Source organism: Mirounga angustirostris, unplaced genomic scaffold, assembly GCF_029215605.1.
Source record: "Mirounga angustirostris isolate CCGP_5_RB_7025 unplaced genomic scaffold, mMirAng1.0.hap1 SCAF_8, whole genome shotgun sequence".
Taxonomy (NCBI): Eukaryota; Metazoa; Chordata; class Mammalia; order Carnivora; family Phocidae; genus Mirounga; species Mirounga angustirostris.
This window is the reverse complement of record NW_026991716.1, coordinates 94,039,654-94,056,707: the sequence shown is the minus strand read 5'-3', so window position 1 is coordinate 94,056,707 and position 17,054 is coordinate 94,039,654. Positions and strand designations below refer to the sequence as shown.

Here is a 17,054-nt window from a genome sequence, read left to right as displayed (position 1 = left end):
TTGAGCCCCAGGTCAGGCTCCCTGCTCAGAGGGGAGTCTGCTTCTCTCAATTCCTCTGTCCCTCCCCCCGCTCATGCGCACATGCCTGTTCTCTCTCTCTCTCTCAAATAAATAAAATCTTAAAAAAAAAAAGCCAAGACCCTAGCCTCTGACACAACCTTACTGGAAAAAAGGTTTTGAATTCAGAGGGGTCTCTTCTGAAGGAGACAACACTCACTTGTCTGCATAAATTATGCTATATTTACTTAATAGTCCCTTTACTTTTTAGTCTCCCTACCTTGTTGCAAAATATTCATAAGAATGTGACTTAGACCATGAAGCTATTGGTAACAAAAAAGGTAAGAGTATAACACAGGAAAACAAGCACTTTAGTTATAGTTATGAAAGATGAAATACATAAGGATAATCTCAGTATTAAATGTACATATGAGGTTGTCTTATCTCAGAATGCCTGTACTCTGCAGGTACCTTGAATCTTGAAACAAAGATTGAAAAGTCTGCCAAATAATAATAATGTGAATAAAGCAAATGGCTTCTTTTATAGATGCCCTAACCATTATAAATGTTTTGGGTATTAAGTAAAAGATCTTATAAAAAGGGAACATGTGCAAAGTTAATTTTTACCCAAAAGAAAATAACCCAATTATCTCTGGATGGCAAGATAAAACCCCTTAACTGCTCCTTGATAAAAGACATTATTTTCCAAGTGCAAAATCTGTCATTGTTTGTATAATGAAAAATAAGTCCCATGTGACTCCTGTCCTTAACAAAAATTATTTATTCCATTTAAACACGTATCTCACTGGACTATGTAAAAAGTATAAAGTAATACATGTAAGCATTTTTAGTTCTTCAAGGGAAAACTGCTAAACAAGCCATCAATTTCCATCCTGCCAGCTTCTACAACACGTTCTTCCACTTTGAGGAGCAAATTGGCTTTTATGCAGCAAAACAGTAAAAACTTTTTTCTTATAAGATTCACTTCATTTTCGAACTCAGAGAACATTGCAAGGACGTTGAAATTTTCCCTTGAGGACTTCACCTCCCTCGTTTTGTGTGCCATGACACTAACCAGCGACTCGAGTATAATTAAGGACACTGGGAAAGTCAGATTGTAGGATCTGTTCCGGCTGATAAAACCGCTGGAGTCTGTGGAAGAATGAAAGACTGTTCTCATAGAACAACCCAATCGAACAAGATAAAATTCCTAGAACATTTAAAGAATCTGCCTGGCCTTGACTCTTACCCCAGCATGGTGGGCCTTGACCAGTTTTTGACATGGTTCCTCTGGGTCACAAGACAGAAAGGCGGAGTCTCCCCTATTCTATGGGAAGGGGAGTCGGCCACAGCCCACCTCAGAAAGTTGCTAGGATTTCTTTTGTAGAGCAACAGAACACACACACACACACACACACACACTAAAAGACCTTTTGGAAGTTAGAAAGCAAATATTAAAAATTCGTGCAAGTGAGGAAGAGTGTTTTTGCCTTCTCTGCTTCAGCCGAAACATCCATCTTTTCCCCTTAGACACTGGTGCTTCTGGTTCTCAAGCCTTCACATTCAGACAGGGACTCACACCACCAGCTACCTACTACTTTCTCTCCCATAGCTTTTCAGGCCTGGTTTTCCTAGGCCTCCGGCTTGCAGACCGCAGACCCGGGGATTTCTCAGCCCCCCTAATCATGTGAGGCAATCCCTCAAAATAAATCTCTTTCTATATATCTGTATATAAGTATGTATGTATTTATCTGACTACTGGTTCTTTTTTTCTGGAAAACCCTGAGTCATACAATTGTGTATCAATTATACCTTACTAAAGCTGTTTAAAAAAAAAATTCCTACAAGCACATAACCTTTGGATGTGGCAACTGTATGTGCATCTCTACTACTATGATTTTCTCCACAGGTATGCTGGGCTCCTCTGTCATTCTCAGCATGTGACTCACTGCGGCAATGTTCCCATTCAGGAATAGTGACAGAAAAAAAAAACACCGCTTTGACATTCTCATTCTGCTTTCTCTTACCCTGGATTCCCCTATCCCCAAGGTATATATGGGATTCCAAGTCCCTTTCTTTTAAAAATATATTATTTTACTTGTCAAATACTTGGAGCTTGGTTCCTGTAAAATTTTAAAAAGTGGCTCAAACTAATCTATGCTGGGGGTGCCTGGGTGGCTCAGTTGTTTGAGCGTCTGACTCTTTGATTTCGGCTCAGGTCATGATCTCAGGGTCGTGGGATCAAGCCCCCTGTCAGGCCCTGAGCTCAGCGTGGAGTCTGCTTGTCCCTCTCCCTCCACTCCTCTCCCTGCTCGCTATCTCTAAAATAAATAAATACAATTTAAAAAACCCTAATCTATGCTGTGAGATCAAGACAGTAGTCATCCTGGGGAGGCAACTTCTGGGGTGCTGGTAATAATCTATTTTTTCTTTTTGAATGCTGATTACAGAGTGAGGTGAGTTTGTGTAAATTTATCAAGCTGCACTCTTATATCTGTGTCTCTTCAGCATGTCAATAAAAAGTTTAATAAAAATACTTGGGGCCTAAACAACTAGACTTTGTAGGTTTAGGAAACACAGGGAGAATTCTGTTTGACACAAATAATGATGAAAGACAAAAACCTCCTATTTATTTGCAGGGTCACATCTCTTTTCCTACTTCATACAATCCAAAGTAAGAGAGCAGCTGTTCCTGTGTATATAAATCTGAACACCAGTTAACCAGGGTAGCAGAATGAAAACAGAAATAACGACTGCCACCCAACAACAGCTCCATGTGTCAGAATTGTCGTGGGAAGGTGGGGAGCTGCTACAAAAGAAAACAGATGTACAGGGCCACACCGATATAGCAAGTAGGTATACATGTTTCCCTCCTGTCTGGCAGGATTACAGGAGCTCATGGGGACCTTGCCCAGCCAGTCAGGCCAGGCAGCCGAGGCCCGAGCGGTCAGGGGCCAGGGCACCCCTGAGGGGAGGCAGCCCACCACCTGCTAGAGGGTATGGGGGTGGGGGGGGAGCACAGTCCGGACCCGGGGGTGGGTGGCTGGAGGGGTCGAAATGGGGAGAAGGGAAAACATAAAAGCTCAAAGAGGTGAGCTGAATGGGCTGCTTTCTTGGTCCCTCTTCCTTGATTGGCTGCTAGCTGAGGAATTATTAAAAGGCAAACTCGCCTGAGAAAGTAACCCAAAGCCAGAAAGTGCTGAAGTTCAGTCCCTTAGGTCTTCGCAAATTCTTTCAGCAAATGAGCCCCTTAACTAGGAGATACCCCAGTCCCAGCCTCCAGCTGTCTCCTTGTTCCCACTCCCTCTTCCTGCACTCCTCCTTCCCTTAAGCTCCCTCTTTTGCCAGGACAGTGGTTCTCGGAGTCAGATGGTTCTCTCAAAGGTGAAAGGGAAAAGAGGAAAGAAGGTGGAGGGACAGGTAGTATAAGTTCACTTTCAGAATTTTTTGACTGGGGGCCCCAAACTTTAGTTACAGTTTAAAATGAAATATATACTTAAGCCCCTTACACAATCTCCTATAACAAAAGGAGTTCAAACTAAAGGAGTTATTTTACTCAACATGGGTTACTGGGTCTACTTTTACTTTGCACATAGCACCTAACCATTCTGCAGTAAAGAGAGATAATTAAAATGACCATAAACAGAGGCAAATGTCAATATTACTCTGCCTAATACCTAATCCTGCAGCCCAAAAACTGTACCAGTTTGACAAGGACTGGCTTTGACTAGGTTAACTCTAGAACTAGAGATTTTTAGGATAGAATAGGCCCAAACTGAGTGAATCTCCCCAAACTACAGAATATTAAAAACAATTCAAGGGGGTCAAATGCCAGAATCATAACACAGAGAGCCACTCTACAACAAGGTAGACCCATTGGGCTTCTAAACCAGGGGCCCTCCTGTAGCTGGCTCAAAACCCAAGTGGTTTCCAAGATTGCAAGTGTAAGAAACTATGTGTCAGCAATGGCTGGCAAAGTGTTTATTGCACATTGGTCCATGCTTACTACATTGGAACCTTATTTTTGCCATCTACAATATGAGAACAAGCATAACCTTCCTCATGGCGGCATTTTGTTGAGTACTTCAAGAATATAAGATACATTTTGAGACAACTGGGGTCATTTGAACATGGACTGTACATTAGATGATATAACCAAGTAATGTTAATTTTCTGAGCTCTGATGATAATATGGTGGTGATGTAGGAGATTGTCCTTGTTCATATGAGATGCACACTTAAATTTTTATGCATGAAGTCTTAAAAGATCTGCAACTTACTTTCAAATCGTTCATCAAAAACAAACGTGCACACACACACACAGAAATAAGCACACATATATACGGTAATAAAAATCAAGAAACAGCTTGACTAACACCCCCCATTCCATGAAAGTCACGAGGTACTTGTGGCAGCAGAGCTACAAGGGGAAGAGACTGAAATAACAAGGATTGGCTGAAAGTCTGTGTAGCTCCTTCCCTCCCAGCTCCATGTAGTCACGCTACATGGTTGGGAGATTTGCTCCATATAGAAGGTAAAACAGAGGGCTCTGAATCAGGCTAACCATGCAGAGGTAAGTGTCAGGGTACTTATGATAAATATAGATATTAACTGAATATTTACCTACTGAATGCTAGGTATTCCTACCTTCTTCCTCCAGCTGGTTCTTGGAAGTTAGCAACCAGCATTTATCCTCTAGGCAAGAGCTTAGAAGATACTTCTTTAGAGAATTAACTAGCCACAGGGAAATCCCTAAAGACACTGCTAATCCCTAAAGATACTACTACTGGGGTTTCACAAACAACACAGCCCAGCTAGTCCTCCATGATGTGGGTAGGTATCACCTATGGGTTGACCAATCTATTCCACATGCTTCTACTTTCAAATAAGAGCAGCCAAACTAGCAGCATGGGCTATCAGAGGAGAGCCTCTGAAATGAAAAAGAGAAACCAAAATAAACATTAAAATGCAACAGAGACACAGAGGGAAGACCATGTAAAGACTCAGGAGAAGATGGCCATCTACAAGCCAAGGAGAAAGGCCTCAATAGAAATAAACCCTAATGCCCCCTTGATCTTCAACTTCTACTCTTCAGAACTGTGAGAAAATAAATTTCTGTTAAGCCACACACACACACACACACACACACACACACACATTCACAAAGCGCAACAGAGATTTTAAAGGAAGAAGGAAATAATTCAAAAATCAAAATTATCATCAATATACTCAGAAAAGACGCTATAATCATGAAACACAAGAATAGTATACATAATAAAAGATAACTTAGAGCAGGGAAAAAGCTTTTAGGAAATTAAAAATAATTAAATAATTTAAAAATACAGTAGCAGAAATGAAAATAACTCAATAAAAGGATTAGAAGACAAAATGTCTTCCAAAAAAAGATGGGAAATAAAAATTTAAAAAAGAAAAGAAAACTGAAGTACCAGTCCAGGGACTCCTACATATTGGAATAATAAATTCCAGAAAGAGCAAACAGACCAAAGAGGGGAAGACACACCAAAATAATTCAAGGATATTTCCCAGAGTTGAAGGGCATGAGATTTCATTGAAAGTGCCTAGCACAATGGATGAAAACGAACTATCACAAAGGTGCATTATCATGAAATGTCAGAACACTGGAAACAAAGAAAAATCCTACAAACTTCTAGAGAGAAAAAACAGCAATCAAGGTCTCAAATAAAGTACTTCCCATAAACCCTTTCTCTAGAAGCTACTGGAGGAAGTACTCCAAAAGTAAATCAAGAAAGAGAAAAACTTGGGATACAGGAGACAGGAAAGCCATCACAAGAGGGAGAAGCAAGCTGTGTGCAAGTACCAAGGGTAAATGGTTTGGGAGAAAGTGGGGAAGGTTCTCCAAAAAGATGAATCAACAGAATACCTCATGTACCTGAATATGTGAAGGAGATTTAGATCCCTGGGGAAGAGTTTGGAGTTGAAATGGTAATAATACAAAACACAAAAGCAAGGCAATTATTAACACCAGGGAAAACAAAAAGTGGTGTGGGGAAGGAGAAGTAATCATCATTAGTTCAAGACTCAGTTGTAAACAGGATTTGTATAATCATAGAGAAAAGGGATCTAACCAAAATTATGATATATCTATATTGGGAAAAGCAGTGGGGACAAAAAGGATGAATGTGTTGTGAGGATGTGTGGGAGGACAGACAAGAGTTAAATCTTCATCTTCCTTAGTGAGAAGTCATTAGATAATTCCTCAAACTCATAAGTCAGAGAGGAATAAGACACTGTTATTTAAAATTTTGGATGTAAATACCAAAAGAAGGTGCCAAAAGAGTTTAAAGTGAGAGTCATTGGTAAGGGTAGAATGAAGAATAAGGGGACAGGAGACCCCTGGAGTGTTCTGGGTAACAAACCTTTGACTCTTTATGTACATACATATATAATTTATTTGTATATGTTACTATTAAAAATAAAATAACATACACATAATTTAAAAAATTGTGAAAAACAAAAAATGTAAAACTTTCTGTTTGCCAGGTTACTATTTCTGATATTATTAAATTATAGGAAAATAATAGAAGTGTTTCATTAGATTCAAAACATTAAATTTGAAAAAATATAAAAGAAATTGTTTTTGTATTAAATTATCAGTATACTTAAGTCTATATGATCATTTTCTTAGCATATATAAGTACTGATTCCCAGTATGTTGGGCCAATTCCATTTCACAGCATTCATGGTAATATAAAGTACTCACAAGCTCTAGCGGACTGAGACGAGCACCAGAGATGGGCCTGGAATCAGATGACTCAAAACTGGATGCATGGAGGCTAGCAGAGGATATGGAACAGAAATATTAGTTTGTGAAGAATCATTTATTTCCAGTATATGTTAGTTAACTCTAGCCCCAAAACAAGTAAAAGCATTTAATGCATAAGCCTTGAGGAAGAAGCAAATTTTAAAAAAATCATAGTACTTAAAACATTTTATTAATTTTTTTCATTGCTTTTAGGGGAATTAAAAAATACTGAATAATGAAAAGAAGAAATGTATATAGTGATTTTTTAAAAAAGCTCTGTTCATATCACTTCATAGAGTTGGTATGACAACCACTATTCACCATTTCAAACCAAAGCAACTTCTTGAACCCAAGGTCTGGACTTATCTTTAGGAATCTTGAATAGATACAAGAGGTGTAATTAGCAGACATCAAACTTAAAAAAACAACTATTCATAACTAGAATTAAGGGAAAATGTCATTTGGTGGCTTACATATCCAAGTGTACAAACAAGAGAAATGTCATTACCTGAAGGAGGAAGGAGGTCTATTTTCCAGTGTTCTTGAAGATGCAGGCCCGAATAGTTTTCTTTGGTCTTCCCGTGGTGTAAATGGTCTTTGGGTCCCAACTGTTCTTAAAGCATTTCGTGCTTCACTTATGATCTCTGCACTGGTCTTCTGCTTGGACATAGAAGGTCGATAAAATGGATCCAGCTTTTCTAACTTTTTATCATTTGGAGATAGCATCTTTCCTTTTAACGTAAAATGTTCTTCAGGTAGACACCACACGCTGCAAATATATGGTACAAAATATTAACTATTTTCATCCAGGAGTTTAGAAAAGAGTGCTTAAACCCATCTACATATGCTTAAGCCATTCCTCTATATTAAACTAGAAAAAGTCACAATTTTTTTTAAAGATTTTTAATTTATTACTTATTTGAGAGAGAGAAAGAGCCTGTGAGCGGGGGGTGGGGGCCGAGGGAGAGGAAAAGGGAGAGAATCCCAAGCCAACTCTGCACTGAGCGTGGAGCCCGATGTGGGGCTTGATCTTACAACCCTGAGATCATGACCTGAGCTGAAATCAAGAGTCTGTCGCTTGGGCGCCTGGGTGGCTCAGTCGTCAAGCGTCTGCCTTTGGCTCAGGTCATGATCCTGGAGTCTCAGGATCGAGTCCCGCATCAGGCTCCCTGCTCGGCGGGAAGCCTTCTTCTCCCTCTCCCACTCCCCCTGCTTGTGTTCCCTCTCTCGCTGTGTCTCTGTCAAATAAATAAATAAAATCTTAAAAAAAAAAAAAAAGAGTCTGTCGCTTAACTGACTGAGCCACCCAGGTGCACTGTCACAAAAAATTTTTATTTTTTTAAAAAAGATTTTATTTATTTATTTGACAGACAGACACAGCAAGAGAGGGAACACAAGCAGGGGGAGTGAGAAGGAGAGAAGCAGGCTTCCTGAGGAGCAGGGAGCCCGATGCGGGGCTCGATCCCAGGACCCTGGGATCATGACCCAAGCCGAAAGCAGATGCTTAACCGACTGAGCCACCCAGGCACCCCTCACAAACAATTTTTAATTAAAAATCTACCAGGCAGTTACAGTTAGAAGATCAGGGTGGAAGAAAAGCTTTCAAAAATATAGGTTGATGTGCACAGTTATGCCTATGGGAATACATGCACTCAAGGGAAATGATGTACAGGGAAGAGAGCCAGGATGAAAGCTAAACCTGGAGAGAAAGAGGATAAATCATGAAAGAGGACAGACGAGGAAGAGAAAATCATCTCGTATTCTCCAATCTATAAAAAAAAAAAAACCACTGAGGGGTTCTGTTAAAATTTTAACTAAATTTTCCCTTTTTTCCCTCTATTGTCCTGCACATAAACTGCGAGTTTAAGGTTAGATTTAGATAGATGGGGCCTATTTCCAAGCTATTTTTGCTTTTATAAATGTAGTTTGTAAACTCAGGGAAAGGTTCAGCCCCACATTTACCCATGATGTATTTGAATGAATGGATTCAAATCACCTTCCATGTGAGATAGTGTCCTAGATGAATAAATATCAAATATCAACATCAAATATTCTTTCCCAGGCTAGCTTTCTCAGTTAAAGTCATGTGCAAGGGCCATGAGAAGGCAGATTCTTCTTAAATGCTGGTGTGTCCCCAGGGACACCTGGTTAACTTGGCAGGACACCTCTATAGCTCTAAATTTGAAAACAGTCCAGATTTAGAAAACATAATTCTCATTACTATATGGTATTAGGTGTTCATTAAAAAAACAACAACAACCCAGATCCCTGAAAATATTATATCTCTAAGGAGAAAGAGGCCTGGAAATTTTTCCTATATTTCAGTGCCTAATTTTAGAATAACTTTTGCAAAAAAGAAACATTTTTTGTGACATATGCCCAAGGAAACTAAAAAGACTTCATTTCCATAAGTGGAATCAACAGATGATTCCTTAGACAAGTAAAGAAGATTTACTATATTATGATTCTATACATTAAGTTGTTATATAACAACAGACAACAAGAACATTTGTTTGGTTCTACCCAGGCCTCACCCTAAAAGTTTTTGAGGTAAAGAGTATGATGAAAACTACAAATGATATGCTATTCCTTTCTTTTCTTTTTTTTAAATGTTAAATGTACTTTATTATTTTTGAAAACTGGTCATGTACGTGATTCTTTTTGGTCAGTCATAATACCTGATTGGCCAGCACAGATAAATATTTACAGAGAAGGACGAATACTTTAAAACACTAGCCTTTGGAGCACATTTTTTAATTTAAAATTTTTTAAATGTTAAAACCAACACGAGTTGCAGGTTTTTATGCTATTCCTTTCATATGGAAAGGCCAGGTGAGGTAAAACAGTAAAAAATTACTCGATAAGCAGTCCTATTCTAGGTATTTTCTTTCTAGGAATTTTTGATACAGGATTTGGAATTTAAGCAAGGTCTCCAAAAATCATGTACATTAATACAACTAACAAAAACTATGACAGGTCGGGCGCCTGGGTGGCTCAGTTGGTTAAGCGACTGCCTTCCGCTCAGGTCATGATCCCGGAATCCCGGGATCGAGTCCCGCGTCGGGCTCCCTGCTCGGCGGGGAGCCTGCTTCTCCCTCTGACCCTCTCCCCTCTCATGCTGTTTTTCTCTCTCTCTCTCAAATAAATAAATAAATAAATAAAATCTTAAAAAAAAAAAAAACCTATGACAGGTCAAGTACATTTTACTTCTAGTGCTTCTGATATGACTGGCTGTTTATTTTTAAAATAGTCAAGGCTAATTTTTTAAAATATGTATAAAGTGTTTTTTGTAGAGCTATATATGCAGGTTTCCCCTGCCATCTAAAAGCTGAGCATTCTTATTAAAACTCTGGTAAGCCGGGGCGCCTGGGTGGCTCAGTTGGTTAAGCAACTGCCTTCAGCTCAGGTCATGATCCTGGAGTCCCGGGATCGAGTCCCGCATCGGGCTCCCTGCTCCGCGGGGAGTCTGCTTCTCCCTCTGACCCTCCCCCCTCTCATGTGCTCTCTCTCATTCTCTCTGTCTCAAATAAATAAATAAAATCTTTAAAAAAAAAAAAAAAAACAACTCTGGTAAGCCAAAATGGTGTGAAGAGTACAGCATCTCCCCACTTTGCTTTTATTTTTTAAATTATTTTTTTAATTTATTTTTTTGACAGAGACAGCGAGAGAGGGGACACAAGCAGGGGGAGCAGGAGAGGGAGAAGCAGGCTTCCCGCCGAGCAGGGAGCCCGATGTGGGGCTCGATCCCAGGACCCCGGGATCATGACCTGAGCCGAAGGCAGATGCTTAACGACTGAGCCACCCAGGTGCCCCTTTTTTTTTAATTTAAAGATTTTATGCATTTATTTGAGAGAGAGAGAGTGCGAGCATTCACCAAGTGGGGGAGGGGCAGAGGGGGAAGCAGACTCCTCTGGGGGGGGGGGGTGCTCCATCCCAGGACCCCAGGATCAGGACCTGAGCAGAAGGCAGCCACTTAACCGACTGAGCCACCCAGGTGTCCCCCAGCCATGGTTTTTACGTTAAGCACAGTATTCGATAAATTACACGAGATACGTACTCAACGACAGCCACCCAGGCGCCCCTGCCACTTTGCTCTTATGCGAGACCTACATTAATAACTTGTTTTCACTCACCAAGAAATCTGAAGAGGACTTTTGCTTTTATAAGACAGAGCTATTGCAGGTCTCGCATAAAAGCAAAGTGATATAACACGAACCTTCAGAAAGAAGGGGATACCTGTATTATTTTTGGATGCATAATTATGTAAATTCAGTCCCATCACAACTAACTCAAGTGGCCATATCAGTTTTGTTTGCTTGTTTGTTTTTAAAAGGCCCACTGCAGTAAGAAGGTATACCACTTAGTGAGAAGCTCCTACACAATGAATAGGTTTCTCCCAGAGCCCAAATCAGGTTTGTGATTCCTTTGGCCCCACATAGCACTAATAAGTCTAGCAATGTCAAAGGTGATCTGGCAAACCTAAAAAAGATTAGAGAAAGTGCTTTGGATGAACAATAATGGACCATCATTCCTGACTGAGAGCCTGTGTTTTAGTTTGCATGGAAAACGATACTCTTTCATGGAGTAATGAAGCAGGAATATTTACTCAAGTTGAGTGCTAACAATTCTGTACTTTATTTGGGCACACAGGAATTTAGATTGATCAAATATTGGTGGAAATACTGTAGAAGAATGGGCTTAAAAATCTTTTTGTTCATAAATTTTTACCACAAATTCTAAAACAACTTTCTCTCTCCTTCTTCCTTTCTCTTTCTCCCAAACCTTAACAGTTACATTGTGAGAAGCAGTTTCAGTAATGTAAGATCTGCAGTTAATCTATTATTATTATTATATCAATATTAATATGTCATGAACTAAATCAAATATGGAAATTTTCAGTGACACAAGTGAACTGAGTTAGAAGCATGTTTTTAGGGGCGAGGGAAGGATTTTTTCCTTTGTTAAATTACAAATTCTTATTATAGAGGATTTTTGCCAACTTAAACAATCACTCAGAGTTTGAAAGCTTGTCTGTTTATAGTAAAGTACGCCTGAACCATGACAGAATAGTATCACTATTTTAACTTTTATTTTATAAAGAAATTTTAACTTTACAAAAACTCTCTTGACAACTGGAACAAATCCACTGAGCTAGTATGGCTTAACTGTTTCCTATGTGCAAAGCCCTCGGGTCTCTGGGAACACAGGAATAAATACTGTCTTCACTCTCAGGCAAGAGGGACCACCAATGCTGGTTAAACATTTGCCTTCATACCAAGCACTATGCTCAGCAGTCTCAAGTACATCATCTCAGTGAATCCCTACAACAGTTTTGTGAAGGATGAAGTCTTAGACAATAGCACAGAAGCTGTGACATGTGCCCACACATGACATTCAAGCTACTACTCATGAGATGGGGTGGAAGGAGGCAGGGCCGTCAGAGGCCTTGGGGCTGCAGCTATTTATGCACCAATACAGACACATGCCAATATTTTCATACCTGGAGCAGCTTTCTTGGGGTGTACCCGCTGAATGTCAACTCTACTTGTACCCAAATGATTTTAATACAAGCTAGGAACTGAGGGGGGCAATGAAAAACACTGAAATAACTCCCATGTGGTTACAAAAAAAAAAAAAAGGAAGGGATTTCCGATTGGGAGAAGGTGTCAAGGAGACTTCTTGGAGGAGGTGATGCTTGAGCTGGGTTCTGAAAAATGGGCTGAATTTGAAGCATGTGGCTGACATTAGGTCTAGAGTAGAGAAGGAATTTCAAGCGAAGTCAATGAGTGAGCCGAGGCAGAGTGCCAAGAACATATGGGCTGTGTGCTGGAGAAGAATGAGCTCTGGAAATACAGATTGGAGTTGGACCAGAGAAAGAACTGAATGGCAGGTCAAGAAACACAAAAAGCTGGTGAGCAATTAATAGATTTGGAGGCATGATGTGATCTGGCAGGAGTGGGCAGGATGGGAAGGAGGGAAAAGACTGGAAGGGACAAAATCAGGTAGTTCTTCTATTTATTAAACACTGCAAAAGGGGATTTTCTACTTCGAGGTATCTTAATACCTAAATCAGGTAGTTCTTATGTAATCAGTCAACTAATTCTTAGAGGTCCTCAAGGAAGTATTCCTGGATATGCCTCTCCCTGTCCTCCAGCCTCAGTTAGGTGCTCCTCCTCCATAATCTACAAGGTCACCAGTTGGCCTCTGTCAATACACCCTCCCCCTACACCCCTGGTGCTGCTTCACCTGACTCTGAGCCACGGTTCCCTATGTGAGGCACGGCTGAAGGTCCACATTTGTTGAATCGCTGAACTCCATTTCCTCTTTCTCTCCCTTTTCAAGACTTATTTATTTTGAGAGAGAGAGAGAGCACCCATGAGCAGGGGAAAGGGACAAAGGGAGAGAGAGAATCTCAAGCAGACTCCCCGCTGAGCTCGGAACCTGACTTGGGGCTCCGTTTCACAACCCTGAGATCATGACCTGAGCTGAAATCAAGAGTCACCCAGGTGCCCCTGAACTCCATTTTCCAATACAGATCTGAGCTAAGCAATATCAAGCTGAAGGCAATATGGCTTCTTTCATTGGAGACATTTGTTACAGTGGATTAGGAAGGCCTATGGGACTTTATTTCAATGGTATCTGATTTTTTTTTTTTTAAGTAGGTTCCAAGCCCAGTGTGGGGCTTGAACTCATGACCCTGAGATCAAGCATTGCATGCTCTACTGAGTCAGCAGGGCACCCTGTCAAATGGCATTTGATTCTTGATGCCAAGTGGTAATATGAGATCAAATTCAGCTCCCTTTTCCTTTCTTGCCTTCACTGCAAGTTGCCTGGCAGGGAGTAAGACTTGATTAACAGTGTGATCTGTGAATGAGGCATTGAAAGCCTGTAATGAAGGAGTAAAGGTGAAACAGAGGTAAGAAGAGAGATGAGAACAAGTGAGGGGCAACAAGAGCAGAAGAACCAACAGGATTTAGCAGCTGAGAGGACAGCAAGAAGCCAGAGGTGATACTTTATGCAAACCTGGAGGAGGAGGTCAGAGGGCCCGGAGACCTTTTAAAAGAAAACAGGAGAAGTAGACTTTGAAGGGAAAGAAGAAAAAGGCTATGAGCTGCCTTGCATCACTGTCCTGAGTTTATGATGTCCACAGGACCTCTAGAGGATGACCATCACCAGCAGTAGAAAATCTGAAACTGGAGATCTTCGTTTTTACAAAATATTTCTTACTCATTGAGGGAAAATTTCAGAGTCCTCATTTGTAAAAATGTGTATCTAATTATCAAGACCTGTCTTTCTCTTTGCTGCTAATAGTTACCTGAATTTGTAAAAATTTGTATCCAATTATCAAGACCTGTCTTTCTCTTTGCTGCTAAGTTACCTGAATTTGTAAACATTTGTATCCAATTATCAAGACCTGTCTTTCTCTTTGCTGCTAATAGTTACTGAACCAGTCTCCCTGCTAAATGCAGCACTGCTCTTTAAAGATATTTTGCAACAAGAGAAAGGCTGACCATCTCCACCCTCTATTCCCTGCAAATCAAATACAGATCTTCCTCAACTTATGATAGGGTTACATCCTGAAAAACCCATCCTAAATTGAAAATATCATTAAGTCGAAAATGCATTCAATCCACCTAACCTACTGAACATCATAGTATAACATAGCCTAACTTTAACGTGCTCAGAATACTTACATTAGCCCACAGTTGGACAAAATCATCTAACGTTATAATGAGCGTTGAGTACGTATCTCGTGTAATTTATCGAATACTGTGCTTAACGTAAAAACCATGGCTGGGGGACACCTGGGTGGCTCAGTCGGTTAAGTGGCTGCCTTCTGCTCAGGTCCTGATCCTGGGGTCCTGGGATGGAGCACCCCCCCCCAGAGGAGTCTGCTTCCCCCTCTGCCCCTCCCCCACTTGGTGAATGCTCGCACTCTCTCTCTCTCTCTCTCAAATAAATGCATAAAATCTTTAAATTAAAAAAAAATTTTTTAAATAAAAATACAGAATGGTTGTGAGTGTATCATAGTAAGTGGCTGCCACTACCCAGCATCATCAGAGAGTATCATAGAGCCTATGGCTAGCCTGGGAAAAGATAAAAATTCAAAGTATGGTTTCTACTAAATATATATTGCTTCCTCACCAACAGTAAAGTTGAAAAATTTTAAGCTGAACCATTGTGAGTTGGGGCCATCTGCACTCAAGACCCTTTCCACAATTTTGAAAAACCTTTCTGTTAACATGAGCACCCAAAGAGGCAGTGGTTAAATGCATTGCTGGAGTAGAGGTTCATATACCCTCTTGGCAATTCACAGCTGTGTGACGTTGGCAAGGATTGTATGCCTCTAAGCTTCAGTTTCCTCATCTGTAAAATAGGGATGGCCATAATTGCCTTATAGGATTGTTCTGATAATTAAATAACATAATTCATGTAAAGTGCTTTAGCATCTGGCCCTTAAGAAAAAGTGCCTGACCCAGGCACTATGTCATAAAAGGATACAATAAAAATTCTCCCATGAATAAAAAACTGCATTTTAAAAAAGAAATTGTGGGGCATCTGGGTGGCTCAGTCGTTAAGCGTCTGCCTTCAGCTCAGGTCATGATCCCAGCCTCCTGGGATGGAGCCCCGCATGGGGCTCCCTGCTCAGCTGGGAGCCTGCTTCTCCCTCTCCCATTCCCCCTGCTTGTGTTCCCTTTCTTGCTGTGTCTCTCTCTGTCAAATAAATAAAATCTTAAAAATAAAAAAAGAGGGCGCCTGGCTGGCTCAGTTGGTTAAGCGACTGCCTTCGGCTCGGGTCATGATCCTGGAGTCCCTGGATCGAGCCCTGCATCGGGCTCCCTGCTCAGCGGGAGTCTGCTTCTCCCGCTGACCCTCCCCCCTCTCATGTGCTCTCTCTCATTCTCTCTCTCTCTCAAATAAATAAATAAATAAAAATCTTAAAAAAAAATAAAAAAAGAAATTGCAAATGAAAGGGAATGACGTTTGTTTAGTGTTTCCGTAAATTTTGTAAGTTAAATTTAAATGGAAGGTGTTTTTTTGTGAAAAATAATTTTTATTAGGTATTTTATTGAATATCAGGTATGCCAAATCAACAACTAATCAGAGTTTCATAGATTCACAAAATAGGATACAAATAAAGCGCTTCTTGCTTTTCTACCACGTTAAAATAATTCTAAATTAGAGTGGGATGGAAGAGCCGCTGTGATAGTCATGGGAACGGACGATAAAAGGCATTATATGTACATATGATGTATTTTAATGTATACTGTTACCTTTATTTATTTATTGGGGCCCTCCCTATCTGTTGCCTAAAAGAGCCCAGGTACAATCTGTGTGACCGTGGCGAGCTCGCTGTCTGCCTAGACAAAGCCCGTTGGTTTACCACTTTCATTAATATTTCCAAGCTTCTGTTAGGCTCCACGCACTTGACTAAACGCTCAGTGTACAGAAATAAGGACAGCCGCGGCCGACGCCGAGAGCATGCACCCTTGGGCAGAAAGGCGGACGACAGCAGGAGAGGTCCCCGGTGACCCGGCGGGGGACGCCTCCCCTCCCGTGCGGACAGAGGCTTCCCCGCTCCCGGCAATGCCCCCTCCTCCACAGGTTCAGGCCAGGACACAGCACAGCAGCGCGGTCACTCTGCCTGCCAGCCCACCCTCCTGCCAGCCCCTAGCCCGCCCGCTCAGCCGGGCCGGCCAGCGTCTCCATGGTAACCGTACACAAACTACCTACCCCGGGCGCCTGGGCCGCCTGCCTGCAGAGCCAGGTCGCTGCTGGGCGGGCGGAGCGGGACAGGAAATGAGCTGGGACTGGGCGCAGGAAAGGGGGCTTCCGGCCAGACCCAAAGCCGCTGTGATTAGCGCTGGTGACAGTAACAGCTGCGGAGGTTCAGCTCATCCTTTAGCTTTCCCGAGGCAGCCGCAGCCGCGAAGGAGCGGCAGGGCGGGGCGGGGCGGGGCGGGGCGAGGCGGGGCGGGGCGGGGCCGGGAGAGGAGAGACGGGGAGGTTTCCCGGCGCGGCCGGGCCACTGGGCCTGCGCCGGTCCCCCAAGCGCATGCGTAGGAACGCTAAGGCCAGGAGCGGGCGGGCAGGCGAGCAGGCGGGGTGCGGGGAGGATCCTGGGCGAGGGCTGGAGGCGGGGGAGTGCGAGGGAACCGCTTAGAAGACAGGTGTGGGGCGGAGCTCCCTTTTAAATTAGCAGCTTACCGAACCCTATTTGTTGAGAGTCTACGAGATCTCAGCACCTCTATTAAATAACAATAAGCAGGATG

General features: G+C 41.7%; 1 protein-coding gene across 1 annotated transcript in view; it reads right to left on the bottom strand.

Annotated features, from left to right (window-relative positions):
- The window catches only part of ARMC2 (armadillo repeat containing 2), a 107,530-nt gene extending 90,786 nt beyond the window's left edge, over nt 1-16,744 (bottom strand). The window contains exons 1-3 of the mRNA XM_045865275.3: nt 16,516-16,744; nt 7,289-7,549; nt 6,739-6,811 (exon numbers count right to left, since the gene is read on the bottom strand). Of these exons, the coding sequence (XP_045721231.1) occupies nt 6,739-6,811; nt 7,289-7,506 (291 nt within the window). The 5' untranslated portion in view covers nt 7,507-7,549; nt 16,516-16,744. The remainder of the gene's footprint in view (nt 1-6,738; nt 6,812-7,288; nt 7,550-16,515) is intronic.
- Between the last annotated feature and the right edge of the window lie 310 nt (nt 16,745-17,054).